The 22,891-nt window shown below is 42.6% G+C and overlaps 1 protein-coding gene across 1 annotated transcript; it reads left to right on the forward strand.

Annotated features, from left to right (window-relative positions):
* Nucleotides 1–1,935: 1,935 nt before the first annotated feature.
* On the forward strand, nt 1,936–19,601 carry LOC132995453 (voltage-dependent calcium channel gamma-4 subunit-like). The gene is made up of 4 exons (XM_061065445.1): nt 1,936–2,739; nt 12,250–12,333; nt 16,136–16,276; nt 16,688–19,601. Exons 1-4 carry the CDS (start codon nt 2,517–2,519, stop codon nt 17,212–17,214), a joined length of 975 nt encoding a protein of 324 aa, XP_060921428.1. The 5' UTR covers nt 1,936–2,516; the 3' UTR covers nt 17,215–19,601.
* The last annotated feature ends 3,290 nt before the right edge of the window (nt 19,602–22,891 follow it).

The following is a 22,891-nucleotide window of genomic DNA, read 5'->3' on the forward strand; positions in this document are numbered from 1 at the left end:
TTTATTTCTTGTGTACTTAACTAGTTACGCTTTTATTTATTGTTCTGCTCTTTTTTCAGCACTCTTACTAACAAGGGTTTACAAAGTGCTTTGACACAAACACTACAACACAACATAAGAACAAAAACAAACGACAACAAAAGTATGTTGTATTTAATCTTTTCATATTTAAGACTAGTAATGCTTAGTTAAATCCTGGTTGTATATATTCCCATTCTTAGTTTTGATATTTGTAGTGCTTATTTACTTTGTATTTAATATTATATTGTGTTTAACTTTGCTAATATTGTGTGTTTGGACAACCTGCTGCTGTTAAAGCCACAATTTCCCAGTTTGGGATCAATAAAGTAATTCTATTCTATAAGACTATGACAACACAGCAACCCACTGATGAGACACCCAGCCAACAACAACAAAACCCCAACAGTAACAGAACCCAAACAAAAACCTCATCAGAACCCAGACCTCTCATAATTCATACTAACTCAGGCATATCCTTTATTTTTTTATGTAGAGCTAAGTATTGGAGAAATGCACATATAAATCAAATGTTCCTGTGCAAATGATAATAAATGTCTAAGAATCTCAAAGGGGGAACTGCTGTGGGGTTGGTTGAGTGGTGGCATGTGTTTGGATGATTTGCATCATTCCATCATGACACCAAACTAATACATCTGACCAGGGGCGCCGTAAGGGGGTGAAAAGTTTGGACGATTCTAATTCATTTAATTTCTTCACTTGTTTATTATATTGTCCTTCAGACAGCTTCAGTGTTGCTTCGGTGAAAGAAACATAATTGTTAGTTGTAGGGCAGCTGTTAGGTGCTGAAAAGGTGACTAATAACACTAATCTGTCAATAACAGAGACTGAGATGAACTGCAGGGAGAAATAGATAGATAGATACTTTATAGATCCCGAGGGAAATTCAAACTGCCATTCTTGCTCACTAGATTCTACCAGGCAAATACTTGGAAAGTGATTTTGTTTTTCCAACCTGAGAAAAGATGCCAGTTCAAATGTTTCCCTTTCTGAAAGACCTTCCACCTGACACAGAGATCAATTAAGAGCTCCAGATCTGATATTTAAATGAGCAGTAAAGCAGTTTCAAAAAGAGAACAAACTAGTGTGCACACATCCAAGCAGAATGCACACAGGTGCAGGACACGTATATATATAGCTGCACTATAGCAGTTTGAAAGAAGCAGCAATTAGCAAGCTATATGATCTAAGACCTTCTCTGATTGGAGGAGTCTGTGAGCGTGATGAGAGATGACGGATTTGTCAGTTATTCCCACGTTTTATCTTTTTCTGACAAACAATTATCATAATTTCTCATATTTGACTCACCATCTTATAACCGTCTGTTCTCAAGAAAGAGAAACACTCACTGCCATTTGCATCACTATCTATTTATCTATCTATCTATCTGTCTGTCTGTCTGTCTGTCTGTCTGTCTATCTATCTATCTGTCTGTCTGTCTGTCTGTCTGTCTGTCTGTCTATCTATCTATCTGTCTGTCTGTCTGTCTGTCTGTCTGTCTGTCTATCTATCTGTCTGTCTGTCTGTCTGTCTGTCTGTCTGTCTATCCATCCGTCCGTCCGTCCGTCCGTCCGTCCATCTATCTATCTATTTATATATCTATCTATCTATCTGTCTGTCTGTCTGTCTGTCTGTCTGTCTGTCTGTCTGTCTATCTATCCTCTTCGAGCACCTAATTGCTTGCTTTATTAAAGCTCTGTTCATCAGGGGATTTGGGAGATTGGTCGTTTGGTGTTAGTACACCTCAGAGAGGGGACTGATGGGTCAATTCTCCTCATTATTTATTATTTAGCACCCCCCTCCTCTCTCTCTCTCCTGTGACTGCTGACAGTGGGTTAGGAAATATTCAGACTCTAGTGGAGGATGTCCAAATGCCTCAGAAGAAGAGATAGTTTGTCAAAATGTCCCCAAAGATATCATTCCCATTCTGAAATATTTTAGTGACCCAGTTAAAAATTTGTAATGTTACTTTTCTTCTGTCTTTATCCAACAGAAGCGCGTGTCCATTGGTTAGATTTGGTGAGGGTGGGGTCTCACTTAACAGCTATTGACGTATCCCTCTTTGGTACTGGTTTTTTAACAGAGGCACAGTCTGTGTAGGAGCAGAGGAAAGTGGATTGAGACAAAGCAAATAGGGGAAAACAGAAGAGTGAAGTGGTGAGGAGGTTTGAAGTGTTCTGATTTGGCACACGATGCTGCTGTCGTGCTGCCCTGCGCGCTTCAAACCTGCGTGGAGCCCATGGAGTGGGCACCACTGGTGTCCTCTCATGTTCACAGTAACAACCAGTTGGTGTTGAGCATCAGGTGAGCGTTTTCAGAGCACAGACTTCTCCCTCTTTTTTACGCGCGTCACTTTCAGAAGAAGAGCAGAGGGAGTGTGCGTATTAGAACAAGTATGACCAAACAGGATCCGCGCCCTGACGCGCTCCTGTGAGTGCATGTTGGACCGCTGAAAGTGTGGACTAGTATGAAGCGCCATGGGTTGGTGTGACCGCGGGGTTCAAACGCTGCTGGCCACCGTGGGGGCTTTCGCTGCCTTCAGCCTGATGACCATCGCTATCGGCACGGACTTCTGGCTCTATTCGCGGGCGTACATCTGCAACAGTACCAATGCCACGACGGACGAGACCCCACCGCAGCCCAAATCCAAGAAAGGCGATCTCACCCACTCCGGGCTCTGGAGAATCTGCTGTATTGAAGGTAAGCCCGCTCTAACGCAAAAAAACCCGCAAACTTAGACAGCTCTGCGTGGTCATTTGAGCTCAACAGGTTGTCTGAATTCTATCCTTTTTCCTACACTGGATAATCTTTTGTTTCCCAGTGCGCACAGATCATGAGCGCACAATGGCGCATTCCTTTTACGCACAGCCAGTGTCTCGATCTGGTGATGGAAACAACCAAGAAATGATCACTCAGGAGGAACAAGTTTCAGAACCCATGGATCAGGTGGGGGTAAAAGGTCAATACGCACGACAATGTATTTTTGAAGTAGCAAATCAACGTAAACCTAATGGCGATGTCCGTTACGTGCTTGACACAAACTGTCTGCCAACTGTTACTTCGCGTTGTTTTCCATCACAGACTCTCACAGTGAAAAAGTCTGCAGAAAAACACGACGCACAAGCCGGCGAGACGGAGCCCATTCACTTTTTTTACCGGTCCAAACCAGGAAGTGTGCGCGCAGTTTCTACTTTCATTCATGTCTTTATTGTATCCTATGCTGTTGCTTGGCAACATCATTGAAATCGCTATGGAAACATGCCCGGTAATTTAAAAATAGATCGCTGTGAGTTCACGTCATGTCCGAGCAAAAATATTAATCAGCTTTTAGTCAAAAGAACACGAGGTGACATCCTCTATTTCATGTTTTCATCCTGCTAGAAAAGGTTTTTACGCATCAGATGTTTGAAAAGGAGGTGCGCGTCTTACTTCAGAGATAGACAGACTCTCTCATTCATGGTCCAACATTCGTTCCGGCCACCCCTTGACTTCTCGTCTCAGCGATCAATGAATGAGTCGGTGTTGCTGGATGGCTGAGTCCATGTCACAGACGCATGTCATGACGCAGAGATTGAAAGTGACAGATTTTCGAAAAATTTACTCAAGGGATTTAAAAAAGCAAACAAAACTAGCATTTTCCTACAGACTCAGGTTGAAGACTTTTGAGAAAACACACACACGCACACACACAATGTAGGATCTCTTAATCCAATCCCAAACATTGTAAGATCTGTTGAAATGGAAAAGTGGGTACATGCCGAACTGTAAGAAGACATTTTTTAAGGGTGTTAAAATGTGAAACTCTTTCACACTTCACTAGCTCTTTCTTTAACTTGAGAAAACTGCAGATTTAAGAAGCCTCAGATAAATGTGCAATACACTGGAGGAGGTTTCCACCCTGAAGGCAGCACATTGTGTTCCTGCGGATGAGACGTGACAGCCTTTGGGGGATTTCTGGTATCTTCTTACCTTCTTAAAGGACAAAATATTAAACTTTTTTCTGTTTTGTCATCTTCAAACCGACAATAAGTAACTGGAAAATCTTTTATTTTTCATGCATATTCTATAAGTCGTATTTTTTTGTTTTGTTTTGGAAGTTTGAAGACTTTTTTCTTTTAAATATTTGTCATCTATTCTATGCTTTCTCTTGTGTTGTCAGCTTGTTTTCATTTGCATTCAAGGCCTTAATGTCATCAGAGCCCACATCTAAGAAGTGATTCAGCTTTCTTTATCCATGATAAAGCTGTTTCTGATCCTGCAGTGAAGATATTCGCTGTGGACACATGTGGAAACCCCTCTGTTGTGTCATGACATGTGTAATTTTCTGAGCTTGGCTGGGCACCTGTCTGTCTGTGACGTGGACAGACACAGAGTCTGCATTATTTCCTGTACAACCCAGAGAAATGGAAATAAATTACAGACGCCAGCCAACTATTATGCCAAGGATGACTTCCTGTCTGTCCTTTGAAGTAAATAATGAAAGTGGATTAATGCCGGGCGGAAGCTGAATTGATGTTGATGAGATCGGGGACAAAGACAGTCTCTGTGCTGGGAGGATTTTCAATTGAAAGCAAACACAAAGACCAGCCAATCATATCGCTCTCTGCAGTGCTAATAGTTTCACCTCTGTGCCTCTGCTTAAAACTTCAAGATGCTGGACGGTGGCCCTGTTGTCATGGAGACTCATAAGTATAGAGGAGAAAGACAAGGAAGGAAGATGCTACAGACACACCCCTCCTCCACACACACACACACACACACACACACACACACACACACACACGCTTCTGGTCACGTTGGGTTATTGACGGGGACAGCTAAACCATCACCACGTTTGGTCGGACAGATTGCAGAGACAACATGTATTTCTCTCAGCCACAAAAAAACAATAAAAAAAACAACAACAGCCCTCTCCACTGCGCTCTCCTCAGAGCCACAGAATGAATGTGTTTGAGTGTTTCCGACCGCCCTGCTCAACAAGCATCGCCTCTCCTTCAGCAGACCTGCGTGACATTTAAGGAGAATGCAGGAAATACATCCAATGAGTCTGAGGTCAGCTCTACACTCATTTATAGAGTCCTTAGCATTTCACAGCAGCTGCTTTGATTTTTCTCTGCTGTGTTTGTGAGGCCGGGGTGGCATTAAGTGCCCCTAATTTGCATGAGAATCGGCGATGCATCACAGGCTGGTTACTTATGTGTGACTCTTTTAGCTAAAAACCACCTCTGACAATGAGAAATAAACTCATGACTCATCCAATTAACAGGTAAATATTTACAGTAAACAACGAGCGTCAGGTTGGTGTATAGTGGAGTTCAAGGCAGCTGTTTTCAGGTGGTGTATAGGGAAGTGTGTATTCGTGAGGAGGGGTTTGTTTAGTCCAGGGTGTGTGTGTGTGTGTGTGTGTGTGTGTGTGGGGGGGGGGGGGGGGGGGGGGGGGGGGGTCACTTTGTCTTTCCCGTCATGCTCCCCAAGTCTGTAATTAAAACCCGACAGCTGAGAAGCCATGCGGGGGCACTAATTATCCAACGGGCTACAACTTTGCGCTCAGTCACTCCATCTTTTCTCCTCTGTGAGTTTGGGCACTTTCTCTTTTAATATCTTGAAGATTTATAAATCCTCTGTTCTTTCCTGTTTCCTGCCTTTTTGATTCTGCTTTTAATTAACACTCTCTCACCTTCCTCATACCCACAAACCCTCAGACACTTTTAAGCCTCGTGTCTTCTCCTTCCTTTTGAAAGCTCTGTTCATTGGTGTTGAAAAGACGGTGAGCTTAAAAGAAAAGTTGAACATCTTTGGGAAATTGTGCTTACTGTATGCCTGTTGACTGACTATAAGCATTGGCGATTCTAGAGCTTCTTGGGGCCCTAAGCAAGAACCAATAGGGGGTCCCTCTGACCAGCATCCATCACCGTCATGTCTGCCAGTGTCCCGGCGCTTACTCTGCTTCTTTTTTCTTTCCTATAGACAGATAATTCCTCCTAATTTGTCCTTGTAGAATTTCATTGACAAACTTTGGTTTTCACAGCACTAATGGACGCGACGCTTAGCAGGGCAACAACAGTGAATGCTGTCAGATTGGGCCCCCTTAGGGAGTTTACTGTCGTTGCAACATTTGCACATTTTGGTTTAAGTTTGTGAGCCCTCGAGGGCCCCCTACTGGTCTGTGGCCCCAAGCTTTGCTTGCCTTGCCTGTTGACAAGCAGCACCTCAGACTATAAGGCTAACAATAGCAGAAAGTTAACTTAGCTCAACTTTGCACAAAGACTGGAGACAGACTGAGGAAAACTGTCACCTCATTCATTGTATTTATTACACAGCATGTTACTATGTGTTAATATGTGAGCTTTATTGGTGCTGTCAAATTGATTATGTAACCTTTGGACACAGCCAGGCTAGCAGGCCAGGTTTCTACGAGGGTGCAAAAGGATGCATTGCACCCTCATTTTAAAATTTCTGCACCCTCAATTATAGTATTTCTTTTTACAATAAGTAATCAAGGCGTTGAAATGAACACAGTGACTCAGATTGGGTTGATTAAATCCATGATCTGATGGTCATGACAGGTGCACGTGACCTGTCCGTTCACACCATGAGGTACCCATAACACCTACACTATTTTAAAATATGACTTCAGATCTGTAGTTTGGTACTTTTCCATATTGATCGTAAAGAACTGAAATGTTATCTTTTCAAAATACGTGACATCAAAAAGTCTCAAAGTATTCAACATTTTGACAACCTTAGTCCAGAAGGAGAAGAGTTCCTGTTTCTCCTCCAAAAAAACATGATTCCAATAACGTTCAGTTCATAGCTTTAACCAGCCGTCTGTCTTTGAGATCAGAACCAAAATGACCAAAAGATGAAGACATTTTTTCATTTTCATGCTAACCTAAAGATCATTTAACCAGCTACAATAGGACCTGCATGTTTCTACAATGAGTGGAGAAGTTTTCAAAAAGTTAGGTCATGATGAAAACCTGAATTACTTCACGAATAACTGAAATAATCACATCATTCTTTAACATTTTTTCAGGTTTCAGCCACAATAGTTATTGTTTTGTCTGAATCTGCACCCTGTTAAGAAGCCATCATATATGTACATTTGTAAGCAGTAAGAGATGGCAGCCTTCACAACACGAGGTGATAGATCTCAGTTTTTCTTCTAACATCGTGGAATCAGATGCACAGTCTATTCCGAGACGAGCTGTGTTTGAAGAAATTGCTGCCTGGTGACAATTTAATTAACCAACTGTCAGTCATATCAATGCTGAATCACTGACGCCAAATTGCTTTTTTATTTCATCTACAGTTGGACTGAAAATAAAAAATAAAGAAGAAACATCAGAGGGGGTTTTTGTTTGATTACACAGATGCTTGTATATTCTGTCCTGGCGTTCCCTGCTTCCAAAGTAATAAATGTATGTGTCGCTGAGTCTGCAGGAGATGTTCGGGCATGTCTACATTTGATATCAAGCGGCAGGAAAAACGGCGCTCTGTCTGTTTACAGCTTCATAAACCCAATCATCCCACCTGCTGTAAACCTCAGGGCGCAACACTCTCCATCACAGACCTAAGCACAACGAGGAAAGGAACAAAAAAGCAAAGCAGATCTGTTATGTGCAACATTCTCTCAAAGTGTATATAACCTTCTGGGAGCGTGATCCACTGAAATGCAATTTTAAAAGCTTCCTCGGATTTTTTTCTCCCTCATCATCAATCTATTTGCAGAGCTAGTGAAGTGTGAAAATGAGGAAGTGTCATGGTATACTAACACTCCTGGAGACACCGGAGTGAGCCAGTGTGTGTTGGGCTCAAACGAGATAATGTGATTGGTTTATTCCTCTGAGACTTCTCTCTTATTGGCTGAGCGGCGTTAATTCACAATAATGACAATGTGCATCACGCTGTTGCCTGTGGCACCCCGGCTGTGGCAGCTGCTCCAGATACAATGAGTGTGTGTGTGTTTGTGTGTGTGTGTGTGTGTGTGTGTGTGTGTGTGTGTGTGTGTGTACATCAGGTGTATGCGCGCCTACATGTGTCCATTTGTGTTAGCGCTGTTAGGTGTTAACAGATTGAAGTGTGAGAGTGTGTAGGGGGTTCACCGGGGATGTGCTGTCTCTAATTTGTCGGGCATCTAAACACAATGAAGATATCAAAAAGCATCCGTCGGAGTTGTTTACGTAAATGAGCTTATTAAAGACCGACAGGGGTTGCCATGGAGAAGAGGAGGAGATCAGTGTGAGGGCTTTGTGACTCCACTCAGGAAAACCATTACTACACATCTAATGTGTTATTCTGGATTTATCACAACACAGTCACCTGACACAGTTATCCAATGTGAGAGACTTTTTAAATCCTCCGCCCCAGTCACTTCCATTCCAGCTCAGCAGAGTTCAGATACAGCCTCAGAAACCCCCTCCTCATCACATCCTGCATTCTTCTATCACCACCACTAAAAAAAATAAATGGGAGCTTTCTACATTACCTGACTCTTAAAGCTCTGTGTATATCTGGTTCAACCCTTTGTGTCTACTTTTCCATTGCACAACTGTCCTCCTACCTTTAATGCACAATCCCATATCCTTTCCCAGTTTCTCTATTTTCTCTCTTGCGTATTCCCTCGTCTCCTCCTCACATTAAATCCCCTCTCTTTATTGTGACCTTCTATCCTTTTTTTCCACAACAATCATTCCTCTCCTCCCCGTGCTTTTGTTCTTTAATTTCCTCCTATCCTCGTTCCCTCGTTTAATGACTGCTCCCTCTCCCTCCCTCCCTCCCTCCCTCCCAGCTAGTCAGTATTCAGACTTTATTTCATTTCAAGGAGGGTCCATGTAAGACGTGCACACACAAACACACACACAAACACACACAATAACACACACAATAACACACACACACAAAATAAACACAGACATTGAGCTGATAACTGTCATTCATAAATCACGAGCCCCGAGGCCTCGGCTTATAATCAGATTCCCAATCAGTTGCAATATGGTCTTCTATTTCTTTATCACACAAACGCACGCACGCACGCACACACACACACACACACACACACACACACACACACACACACCTAGAAGACAGAACACAGAGGCTAGAATAACCTGGTTTATGACTCGAGTGGAGGAGGAAAAATATTGTTTTTAAGTGAATAATCCTCACAGTGGAAGTTGTGTTTTTGTGTAAAAGCACTCTGACATTTCCTTTTAAGAAGACACACACACACACACACACACACACACACACACACACACAAACTAAGACTTTTAACAAAATCACAGGTATAAAATCTGCTACAAGCCCTGACGCCTCAGCATGATTTAGTGTTTACACAGCAATTAACAGCACAGCACAAGGTGTCTGTTCTGTTGCTGATCTAACCACAAGAGCTACATGTGTGTGTGTTCTTTCCTTCTTCACGCGGCACAAAGTCTCACATCACTGCTCAAAATAGTCCGCAGCCCCTTTTCTCCATCAGCGACTAGACACAGAAACTTGTGCTCCACTTCCACCGACTGATTAGACGCTAATTAATTGGATGTCCCTCGTTAAGCAGCAGACCCAGTTAATGGAAGCGTGCCCTTAAAAGCGGCGGCACAGACAGTGATGGTTATTGACCCTTAAACACCTGGGGGAATCCAGATGACAGGTGTCTGTAGGTCATCATAATTGTCAGTTTATGTCAGGATAATTATTATTGTGATGGGTTGACTCTCATCTATGCTGCCTGTTAAGACGCCTTCAACACCTTCTACATAACTCACTTCCTGGTGTGTCAGCTGTAAAGCTGTCGAACAACAAGAGAGTAAAGATTGCCAGCAGAATCTCCTCTTCTCCGCCTCTTCCTGTTTGAGTTTAACCATCAGCGCTGTGCTCGTAGGGCCTTTAGCATCATCAAGAACCGTCACCACCCATCCCACAAACTTGTTCTGCCTCCTGCCATGAGGCCAGAGGTACACAAGCATTTCGGCTAAATCCAGCAAAAACGTTTGCTGACAAACAAGTCACCCTGTAGCAAAACCACATCCTGGAGCTAAGATTAGCTGAAGTAGCAGCTGCCAACAGCTGTTCTTTCAGTTCAATTGAAGGAAGTGACCTGACGACGTAAAGCCTCCTTATTGGAGTTTACATTAAATAAAAGACTGATTGAAAATAATGATTCTATAACTCCTCCAGTTAAGATCTCATCTAAATCATATGCATGTCATCTTGTAATTTTGTGCAATCAACATACAGTATGCCTGACAGATGGAGCAACAGCATCCAAGACAAATGGTCAATTGCATTCCCAATGTAGGCAACAGACAGATGGAAAAGATACTCAACATAAACATTGTTGCGTCTGCAAAAGTAGAGATATTCTCTCTAAAAGAATGCAAATGAAAGCACCACCCAGTCCACCTTTCATACTGTGGCAGGATAACTAAAGTGCTGTGGATATTAAAAGTCCAAATAGTGAATGAATAGCCAAAGAGCTCCCGGCATTACCGCCACTGCACCGAACACATCCATTCCCCCCCCTCTCCAACCTCTTTTCTGTACACAAGGTGTTGTTTATTCTGCGGCTCAATCACAGCTACAGGCTTCTCTCCCAGCTTTAACCCCTCTCAGTCTCTCACACCCTCCACTCCACCCGGCGTTAAAAGCCTCCTGCACGCGCTCTTTTGTTGTTTCAATAGGTTTCTTGTTCCACCCAGCCGCTCAGCCGTGCACCTGAGCTGGATTTGGACACGCGCCACAGCCCATCAAGTCCCTCTGGGCAATGCAAACTTAATCCCACCGCCGTAAAGCGTATGCACTGATGCTCGAAACACAAGCTACACACCTCCTCACATAACCAATATATGTGTGCATTGAGTTGGATCTTCAGTTTGCAGGGTTCACAGTGGACCGGGGGTTGCTATAACAACAATAACAACGGCACGACAATCTTTCTCTGACCCATAGCGCACTGTTAAAAATCTTAGGTCAAAGAATGAACTCTTATTTAAAGCAGGAAACCTCAGAGAGAGCGAAGGGTTGGTCAGAAAAAGGCATATGGTGAACAGAAAATGACTTTACTTGTTGCCTATGATTTTAAGAGTATCTCTCATTACTGTAAATTACAGACTGCTAACTTAATAAAAAAATAAGTCAGGGAAAAAAAACTGGAAAAGACTCAATTCATAATATATATTTTAGTCAGACAACTCATGTTTAAAATTTGCCACCCCAGGCTCTGACCTTATCAGTCCTCTCAGATTGATGCTTGTACTGACATTTGTGTAGCGCTAAGTTAATAATATTAAACCTCCTGTAGCTGACGCCTACAGGTGGATGCTGGGAAAGTAGTGGGGCTGAAAGTATGAGTGCAGCACTGGTGCAGGTTAGCAGTAACAAAGCAGAGGGAGAGACTGTAAATCGTGTAGCTTAGATAGAGCACCAAATTGGGAGGATTGTGGTCAGGTTGATTGTGGCGAGGGGCGCATGACAAGTGTGTGAACTAGCTCACAGGAGTCGCTCTTTTCAACAAACACTAACGATGAACAGTGGAATACGGGGCGGCAGTAGCTCAGTCTGTAGGGACTTGGGTTGGGAACCGGAGGGTCGCCGGCTCAAGTCCCGGTGCTGACCAAATATGGAAGTTGGTCTGGTAGCTGGAGAGGTGCCAGATCACCTCCCGAGCACCGCAGAGGTGCCCCCGAGCAAGGCACCAAACCCCCTCCCCACCACCAGCCCAGGTGCGCCCGCCGTGGGCAGCTCCGTCACCCTGACATCCCTCCATTAGTGCATGTCCATAGGATCCTGTTTGTATATTTCAGCCTATGTGTGTGTAGCATGACTTACAGAGTGTAAAAAAAGTCAATCTTAATGATCCAGCCTCTTATGTGGTTCAGTTTGTAGAGTCAGTCATCTCTCAACCGGGAAGGTCGGGGGTTCGATCCCCAGCTCCTGCAGCCACATGTCCGATGTGTCATTTAGCAAGACACTTAACCCTAAGTTGCTCCCGCTGCTTTGTTGGCGGCGTGTGAATATGTTTGAATGGGATTAATTAATACTGATGGTCACTTTACACAGCAGCCTCTACCATCAGTGTGTGAATGTGTAGGTGTGACATGCGGTGTGAAAAGCGTTTTGAGTAGTCTGAAGACTAGAAAAGCAATGAACAAGCTCAAGTCCATTTAGCATTCATGGAGACCTCTTGTTGTTGTCTTTGTCCCGCAGGCATCAATCAGGGCAGCTGTTACAGAATCAACCATTTCCCTGACGACAACGACTACGACACAGACAGCTCTGAATACCTGCTGCGTGAGTACTCCTCAGCTCCCTCTTTGTCTTGCATTGACAAAAGTTTGCTTTATTTCATTCCTACAGGCACACAGAAGTGCAATGACCTTCGGCTTCTTTGTTCCTTGTTATGAGAGCTGCCTACAAAACAGGAGACACTCGTAAAAGAAACTGATAAAATGAAGAACAAAGATGTGAAGGTTTCTAAAAAAAAATGTGTCAGCATTCAGTAAGAATTCAAGAACATACAGGGCTGGATTTTAAAATGCATTGTATGAGACAAGGTTCTTATCTACGGAAGCCCAAAGTGGACATGTATACCTACATTTTATCATCCTTTTATCCCTTCATAGTGATTAAATTGCTGGTTGTTTGGTTGTTTTCTTGAGCTCTCGACTTATTGATCTCCTGCCAGAGTTGACTGACGGCCAAATTTTGGAAATATCGTGCTGTTTTTTTTTTTTTACCAGCTAAGACAAATAATGGTGCTGGTGCCAAAAGAACACAGTTTGCAGCTTAGCCATGCAGCGCCCAGGAGGCATCAAGAGAAAAAGAGAAAATCAGCTACAGCTGCCTGCACCTTTTAAACCATAACTTGAAGAGATCATGTGGAAAGACAGCCAGCAAGTTCATCCTGGACATGTATGCGTACATTTTACTTTTAATTTTCCTGTGATAACGAGTAAATTCTGGTTGTTTTCTTAAGATCTCGACATAATTATCTCGTATCAGAGTTGCAAAAACACAGAAGTTACATCATTAGTGTGGACAACGGCAGCATCATGTTCTGACCTATCACAGTGACCAGCCTATGGTGCTGTTTTCAAGATCACCAGACACTTAAGTTATGACTAAAACACAAGCTTTTTTATGTTTTATAATATTAAGATGCATTATTCCATTATAGGAGGGACACTTGATTTGATTTGCTATTCCCAGTTAATGAAATAAATCAGTCTATAGGTCTCCAGAAACAGCAGCAAATGACTCGCTTTAATGAGAAAACGGACTAAACATAATTTGTTGATGCATTTCCACTTCAGGCTTCCGTACTAAACAAGTGATAATTGAATGTTTATTTTTTATCTGTGTGTGTTTGGATGTCCTAATTCTCTAACACATTATTTTGCAGCTTTAAATCACTTGTTATGTCACAGCAGAGTTAAAGGTAGCTGGTCAAAACACTACTGCAAGTTGCTGCATCGGTTTGTCTGGAAAGCTTTAATTGTCTAAAACATTTTAATGGACTCTCACACTTGAAGAAAATTGTCCCTTTCTTGCTAATTAATTAACTCCATAGCTCAAACATAGCTGTGGCTCATTTTTATTTTCCTATTAAGAAAGAAAAATGTTTCTAAGAAGCCTGATTTAAAGTCTTTACTTCTTAATTACTCTGACGGATGCTCGGTCGTCAGCAGCTTCTTTTAATTACACAACTGTGCAAAGAGGGGTTTGTTTACTCTTCACCGTCTCAAAGGAGAACTTTAATTAACGAAATACATGGAAGAAACTCAAATCGTAGCAAGTGTATTTGTCTAATTTGGGGTCAAAAACATCTCGTTGCACAGAAAATTACCTGACCAAGCAGCAACCTCCGGTGTTGAGATTAGTCCAGATTAACATTTCATTTCAACATCATAAAGCATCAAAAATAAAACCTGAATTGATTTACATAAGTAGAAAATATTTGCCAAAGTAGAATAGAAATGAGATGTCTATTTTTCATTACAAGACAAGACACTTTCTTGCCCCATTGGCAGATTTGTTTTTAATTTCAGGTCAAATGTTTGAGTTTTATATCTTCAAATAAGATGTTTTTCTGGACTCTTCATGTGAATGTGGCTTATGATAAGTGTAATCATATATATATATATATATATATATATATATATATATTATTAAATGTTTTAAAGGTTTACTTTGGGCCTCTTTTTGAGAGATAGGACGGTGGATAGAGTTAGAAATCTGGAAGAGCGAGAGAGAGGGGGAACAACATGCGGGAAAGGAGCCGCAGGTCAGATTCGAGGACTACAGGTTCTGTACATGGTGTGTGCAAACTAACCACTATACCGGCGCCCCATAATCGGATATTTTAAAAAAGAAATTAGACAAATACACTTGCTAAGGTTTGAGTTTTTGCAGTGTAGCTGCGTGAAAACATTAAAAAGCCTTCTCCTCGTTTTATAAATCCAAGGTAAATGTCTGTGAAATCTGGTCAGAATGAAAGAGAGAAGGCTCAGACATTGATCAGATTTGAATACAGAAATGAGGATATTGAATCAGCAAAGCACCTTCATTTAAGGCACAGCCAAGTCAGGGTCCTCCTCATATATGAAGAACAAAGAAGACTTGTCAGACTTTGGAAGAAACTGAGTCCATTAAGCCCGAGGACAGCTGAATAAGCTCATCCTTTCTTGCTCGCTTTTTAAAAATGGCACAATGATTAATTTTTTCCGGGGAAGGTGATAGTCAGTGAACGCTCTCGTTACATCCCACAGCTGATTAGCAGAGCTTTGTCACAACAAGGCCCCCCAAGAATAAAAAAGATAATGGAGTTCTCAAAAAGGGATGGCAGAAGAGAAGGGACAGGATGGATGAGGGCTCAGCGGGGTAATTGAAATTCAAATTATTTAAAAGAGCCCATTTTTCTTTTTGTGTTAACTGACTTTATGAATATCACCGTAAGTGAACTGTTTTAATCTTTGAATTGTTTTATTTTAACATCTATAAAGTTATTCATAATTTAACCAATAATTGATTTGTATGTGTGTTTAACTCACTGGCCTCTCTATCAGCCAATCAATTGCCTGTTCATGATTGAAGTTTAAACCGTTTACATCGGACATTTCATCTCGTTTCATGTGGATGTCCAATCAGTGTTGATGCTTAATGTAGTCAACAGAGGCAATGCATCCCATAATGAGTCCTAAATTGACCAAGATAGCTGAATTCTCCTGCTGCTTCAGGACCATGCCTGCAGAGCCTACATGTACCAGGATGCATTGCAAGAGAGAGATTTTGCACCCTTCATTTTGCATTGATATGGTAGAATATCGGGTCAGACAACAGACTGTAAAATGTGTTGTTGTGAAAAAGGGAACTTTTTATTTATTATAATTTATATGTTTGTTGGATGTTCGTTGTGCTGTTTGCGACCTCATTTAAGCTAGTTCCCCATACAAGTAAATGTGAAGTGATACTTAAAATCCAGCTGATACAGCCTAAGGGGAAAAATTTCCACACACTCTTTACTTAATACAAGTTCATTTATTGAGAAAAAAAAAGTCCTTATTGCAGTAAAGGTGAAAAAGGTCAGTCTCCGAAAAATGGAAAAGCTGCTTTGAAGCTAAGCTAATAAAACCTCACATCATATTTGGTAGACTTATTATACATCTCTCATATTTTTGAGTCATGTTTGATCTGTTGCAGAGAGGTGGTTATTACAACATAAGTATTCTTTTTCTGCTGTGCAATGATGCAATAAATCAGAACGATAATTCCCATCCAATACAGTAAAGCTAAGCGGATGAGCCTGTTTTGAAAATCTAAAGGAGTCGAGATAGAACATCTGTGGTGAAATGTAGGCGATAAAAGGAAATAGTTGTCAGAATAATAAATACTCAAAATTCTATTTTAGCTAAAAAATTAAATTGTACTCCATTACTGTCAATCAATGGTAAAAGCCTGTAGTTCTCACAGGTCACTGACTTAATCAAATGATGGTGCTAGTGCGAAAAAGCAGAGTTTACTGGCATTTTTGCTCCCTTTAATCCTAACTCGGACAGATTATGTTCACCATGTCCTCACTCTTATGTCTCTGCAGGTATAGTCCGGGCCTCCAGTGTGTTCCCCATCCTCAGCACCATCCTGTTGATGCTCGGCGGGCTGTGTGTCGGCTTGGGTCGCGTCTACAGCAAGACAAACAATGTCCTCCTCAGCGCGGGGATTCTCTTTGTCGCTGCGGGTGAGTTCGAGGGTTAGAACGTTAACCAGGTGCTCACGAGAGAGGAGCAATCAAGTCAGGGCGGTGGTTTTAATAATGGAGAGAGGCAGCTTGATTTGACTCCCGTGGTCACGTATTGAACTTCATGAATGGTGCAATCAAGAAGACGAGTTTCATTCCCCACTAAGGATTTTTCTTTCATCATGCACCTCAACCAGACGTGATCATTCGATGGATCAGATACCTGTAATCATTGGCTGATGACTAACTTCACAGTGGGAGTTCTTGACTTTCATCATCGTTTCCAGAAAAGCCAAGGTTGATTGGTGATTGTCAGCCCATCCTGTAGATTGCTTTCACACTTCATCACCTGCCTTTCGATCGCTTTTTCCTTTTTAAATCACTGTGTTATCTTTCTGTCTCTTCTTTAAGGTCTTAGCAACATAATCGGCATCATCGTCTACATATCGAGCAACGCGGGAGACCCAAGCGACAAACGGGACGATGACAAGAAGTACACCTACTCCTACGGATGGTCCTTCTACTTTGGCGCGCTCTCCTTCATCGTGGCGGAAACCGTGGCCGTCCTCGCCATCAACATCTACATCGAGAAGAACAAAGAGGTCCGCTGGAAGGCGCGACGGGAGTTCATCCGCTCGCTCTCCTCCTCTTCCCCGTACTCGAGGATACCGAGCTTCCGCTACCGCCGGCGGACGTCGCAGGCCAGCTCTCACTCCACAGAGGCGTCTCGGGAGAACTCGCCGGTGACCAACCTGAAGGGGGTTCCGTCTTCCAGTGGGCCCCTGGACGAGCTGTCCATGTACGCCTTGGCGAGGGACAGCATGATGGAGAGCACATACAGTCCCGAACACGAGGCGACAGCAGAGTTTCTCCAGGTCCATAACTGTTTCCCCAACGATCTAAAGGACGGGGTGAATCGCAGGACCACACCGGTGTGACACACACGCTGCTGAGCTGGAAGTCCGCCTGGAAGTAGACGAAATCAGTGGACTACTTTGTGACATACCACCACCTTTAGAGTCTTGTTTTTTCAGAGAGACTCTTTTTCGTCGAAGGCTGAAAGAGAAGAGAGTCAGCCGGACTTTAAAAGAGCCAATGACATTCATTTATCTGCTTTTAGACGCCATCAAAGCAGAGTAGAGTTGTATTGTCCGTGCTGTAGCCGATGCGACCTTAGACCCCGTCTCCACCTTGAGTTTCTTTTCTCAGCGTCAGCGTCTTTTTTCATTACAATGGGTAGAGAGCGTTTGCAGCAGAAAGCAGCCGCCTGGATGAAAAGAGCAGAGCCCAGCGTCCTTTTTAACAAGCGCTCTGCTGTTTTTGTGCGGCCGCTCCCGAGTGCTCAGGTTGAAAATCCTTCAACTTTTCAGGAAGGCTCTGGTGACATCACGGGCGCTCTTTTCAAAATGAATGATATTCCCTACGGATCGTATCTTGTACCTACATCCTCTTCGAGTCTGCTGGGGTAAAAAACGATCTCAAATATAAAACATGCAGTAAAAAGTAACAGAGCCGTGTCAGTCATACAGCAGCCGTTGTCAACAAACTGTTGTCATAGAGACGGGATGGACATGCAGCGCTTTTCTTCTCAGTGCACAAACGCATCATGCAAACACTCCCGAGCGCACAGTCAGCGCTTTTTTCTGCCTGGAAAAAAACGCTAGGTGGACACAGGGCCTTTTGGATCAAACCCTTGTTTGTGTAACTAAAACATTGTGGGTTACCTGAGCTTGAAGTGTCAAAATGTGCCAATCAGCTACCTGTAAATGACTGAACACGGTGCTTAATGAAATGTTGTGTTCATCTTGAAAGTGTTCCATTTGTGTGTGAAATTGCTTCCCTCCGGAGTTTGTCACATGTTCTCATAAACATTATTATTATCCTGCCTTATATTCTTATCAGGGCTGCTCCATATTCAACTGGTTGTTAGATAAAGCCGATACCAGACGATGATCTGTAAATCTATTTTCTTTATGGGGAGGGATTGGAAAATGGTTTTAGCTCCAAGTCTAAATGTTATCAATAACCTTGCTTGAGCATTATGGGGCAGCCCTAATTCTCATCATAGGTTTGAAGCAGACCCCTCTGTCTCTCAGCACTGCCCTTTATATTTACAACATATGGCCTTTTAGACAGACTCGAATATTAAGTATTTTTGAGCATCTTTCTTGAGTATGGTTTGGGAGTCCCTGTCTTTAACCAATGCCTGATCCTCTCTGTGGTTGATGTGTTGAATGTCAAGTATTTCATCCAGTCCTCCAAACTATATGAAAGATTTTGTCTCCATCACTGTCTCTTCTTCAATCCTCTTCTTCTCTGACATTTGTCAGTCGAGCAAAATGTCAGTTCGGTCAGGAGGACCCCCTTTTTTATTCACTTCCATATCAGTCCTCCATCCCCCCCCCCCCCCCCCGTCCCCCCCCCGTCCCCATGGATCTGACATTGTGTTTGTGTGCGCTTGTCACAAAAAAAGAGCGGCTATCAAAAAAAGCGGGGAAGCCCAGAACTGTGAAAACTTCCCCTGTCAGGACTTCCTTTTGTGTTTAATGAAGCCCCGGCATGCAGAGTGTGTTACGGATAAGGATCAGAACCAGACGGAGAATGTTTGTCTATCTGTCACATCCGCCTGCGAGTCCATCTGGTCGCTCCCCCCCCCCCCCCCCCCCCCCCCCCCCCTCCCTCATGTCAAACAGAGGACCCAGACAGGAGCAGAGGGAGCTGTCTACAACTGGGACCCTGAAGGATTGGGCTCTATTAACCAGACATTCATATGTGTGTGTGTGTGTGTGTGTGTGTGTGTGTGTGTGTGTGTGTGTGTGTGTGTGTGTGTGTGTGTGTGTGTGTGTGTGTGTTCGTGTTCTGTCTTTTCGTTCTCTCAGGTAACGCTGTGTTGTTTTGACAGGTTTAACACTTTGAGGTCCATCGTTGCAGTGCTGGGAAAAAAAGGACCGGTGATAAAGATAAACCTGTAGAGAAAAAAAAAAAGAAAAAATGCCATTACTGTATTTAGCTGTGAGGCTGTGCTTGAGCTCGCTCCAAGAACCAGCTGGAGTGGGATTTTTTTTTTTTCTTCCAGTCTGAGGGCTATTCAGCCGCTTCAGGATTGGCAAGCGAGCTCACTCCACCACAGAATAGTATTTGATTGTATTTAGTGTGTTTGATATTTCATTAAAGCTATACCAGGCTGACGATGTAAAAGAAAGCCATCAGTATGATCCACTAGGAGTGTAGGTCTTACACTTTTATATTCCAGTTTGGAAGAAATGTGTTGTTTGTAATGTAAACATGCAAAGTTGTATATGAAAGAATAATAAAAAATACAACAAAAAAAACACTAAGACATGTACAGAGAATTTGAAGCTTTGTCTCATTAATTTCGGTTTTGATGCTATATGTGTCTGCTCAAACAGTAACATTTGATTTAACCAGGGCGACGATTTGATCTACAAGACCTTCCTCTGGCTTGTGGACGATCTTGTGGATTGAAATGTTGACTTGGTTAAATACATTTGCCCATTGGGAGCTGAGCAGTGTGCACACCTTTCTCCTTTTTTCTGCAGTTAGTACATTTATTGTCCTGCACCTGTTTGCATTTTTCCTGAATGTGCACACAGTTTTCTGTTATATAATTAAATGTTACACTATATATTCAGTTTAACAGATTGTACACTATACAATTCCAGTCTGATTTAGACCACAGACTGTGAGTATTAATGGACGAAGCCTGAGTGATGTCACCCTGTCATCTGTTCCTGCAGGGCGCTTTGGAAGCCCCTCGATGGCAGTCAACATGTCGCCAATCCTGTGTCAACCTAACTTTAAGTTCACCTAACGACAGGCTGAGAGCTGGAGCAGAGGCGGGTTTTAAGCCTCTTGACAAACCGTTACATCCACCTGTCAATAAGGTCAGACACACACCTAACTGGATAATGCCTATCGTCCATAAAATCTGAACGGATGCTTTTTTTTTTTGTACCAAGCTCTGCCGTTAAAACGGGCATTTATAAATTGGGTGTGTATGTGACTTCCTGGTCTTTTGGAGCCTGACTCAAGTGGACACTCGAGTTCCTCATTGGCTTAATTTTTCATCGCCTGAGGTTGCAGCTTGATTCAGGCATATTGGAAGTCGACAAATTTCAGTCAAGTGTTTGGAAACGGATCCCTTTATTTAGAAGAAGAATATTAACATGACCGTCATAACGATGGCTTCAGGGTGCGAGTATTCTAATTTAGCTAGACTAATGTTGCCTGGATGAATACAGTCAGTTCCCTCTGAAGGCAATCTATTCTGTTATGAGTATATTTAGCTTGACAAGGTTGTTTTTTCTTCCTGGAGAGAACATTTGGAGGATGGAGGATTGCAGCAGCTCATCACCGCCGAGTTTATACGTTTCAAACCTGATTTTAGCGGAGGTGATTTGCATCTTTCTCTCAATGCTCTTACAGTGCTGGTACGAAGCGTTGAGGTGACACCGATATGCTTTCCTGCCTCATGTTGCTTTACTCCTTACTCAGTTGACCTGAGGTGATCACCACTCTGGTACGACCAAGAGGTAACTGCTGGAGCCGAAACATGGAGACAACACAAGGGTGCCAAAAAACTGCAGTTCCTGAACTGGCCACTTGAGGCCGGCTCCTAAAGCGAGTCGATCCCCATTAAACTCCATATAACTGTGCAGCGGATGTAATCATGTTTGCATCCTGAAAAAAACAAAAGAGTTTAGCTCATTTTTGTGTTCTTGACGTCTGTGAGGGGATGAATCCTATAAACTTCTAAAGAGACTTCAACCAGTATAAGTTTAACTTGCTTTGTCCATTATTTACGAGCAAGTGAGTGAGGTGATTTATCTTTAATGATCAGTTTCTTGGTTGGGTTAGCTTCTTATGGTGTTTACAGAAAGCCCTTTAGTTCCTTCATATTTTCTTCTCCAGAAAGAAGCATACATCACACTGGCTGAGGCGTTTCTGTCCATTTTATGTTGTATGTAAACAAACGATAAAGGAAGAATGTGCAACGTTTTGATCCAGTAGATGTCACACTTGAGCCCCAGCATTAAAACCAAAACAAACTGCTGTTTGGCGACACCTCCCCCATACTAAAATCCTCCACTCCCCGCCAGCAATACCTCCCTCAGGTCCACTCGTGTTCACATGAAGGAGTGGTAGACAAAAGTGTCCTTTTGCCTGAAAAGCAATCGCCTGTGTCCTGCATTGTTGTGTTAGCAGGCTAATGTTAGCGCTCTTTAGTTAGCTCGTAGCTTCAGCATCACATTGTGTGTAAATTGACACATAATGACCGTGATCTAAAACGCTTACATGACATCCAAATAGGCAGTGAGTCTTCTTTTCTTTAGTACTTGACTTAGACAGCTTTATACACAAGGGGAGGAGCCGGCCGTCCTGTATATGGAAACATGATGTAAACACGGCTCTGACAACAACACAGCCAGCAGGACTCGAGCTTCTCACTCACTGTAGACAGTCATAACTCAGAGACACATTTACACAGGATAGACTGGATTTATGAAATATTTATGTGTAACATTTTCACATTCTTCCTTTAAGTAATTGGAGTACACAATAAACAATCTCCCTCTTCCTCCACAAACATTCACACACAAACAAATTAAAGACTTCCCCTTCACCTCTTGCTTTAATATCTTTGCATTTAGCGTGTTAAAAGCTCAGCGCTGTGTGAGGGCTGAAAATGGGCCAGAGTGCTGTTTTTTAAAGTGGGGCACGGAAGTTTATAAAAAGCATGCCCATTTACTGAAGGATTTCATTGGGAGAAGGTTGATTGTGCCTTTGAGATGTTTCAGCTTTTTTATGTTTTTTTTTTCATCCTCAGATTGAGTTCTGATGTTTTTTTTGTGCAAAACCATGAAAAGGTATTTGGGTGGGAGATCAAATTTGAAGTGGGAAAAGATTGTTTTCATGTGCAATTCACAGAATGCCACGGCTTTGTGGAGTATTTTTAAGAACTAGATGTGGATGTAATATCCAGGAATATTCAGAAGGGCACATTATTCAAATCAAAACTCAGGTAAATACAAACCTCTGATCAAAATAAAGAACTCCAGACTGTGTGCTGCCAGACTGATTCAAACTTCAAATTGACATTTTAGAGGTCCTTTTTTAAAGCTCATTTTCTGCCTTTCTGAATCTGGATCAGCTGCTGGTATCAGGTGGGACCTTTTGTCTCACAGCTGAACTGCTGATTGGCTGAATAAGTGGATCAGACGACAACTAATAAAGGAAATGTCCCCCAGAAGGAGTCCCCTGGCACGCAGCGCCTGAGAGACAATCGAGTTGGAAACAGATCAAACTGAATAAAGGAATGAAAAGATTTGTCGGATAAATGACACATTGATATCACCCAGTGTTTGACATGCAGATTAAATATTGAGAAGAACTGTCAAAAGAAGTTTTCCATAGATTGTCTTTGATGATGTAGTTAGAAGTCCATTTCCAAACTTTACATAAAAGAGCTTGAATCAGTATCAGAGTCGTCAGTTTACAGGTGTAAAAGGTGCAGAATTTCCCAGTATATCTCCTTGTCGTCGCTAAACGGCCTCAGCTCACCGAAGGCGACCAGGGAGGGAGAGGAGGAGAGGA

This window comes from Labrus mixtus, chromosome 20 (assembly GCF_963584025.1).
Source record: "Labrus mixtus chromosome 20, fLabMix1.1, whole genome shotgun sequence".
NCBI classification, from domain to species: domain Eukaryota; kingdom Metazoa; phylum Chordata; class Actinopteri; order Labriformes; family Labridae; genus Labrus; species Labrus mixtus.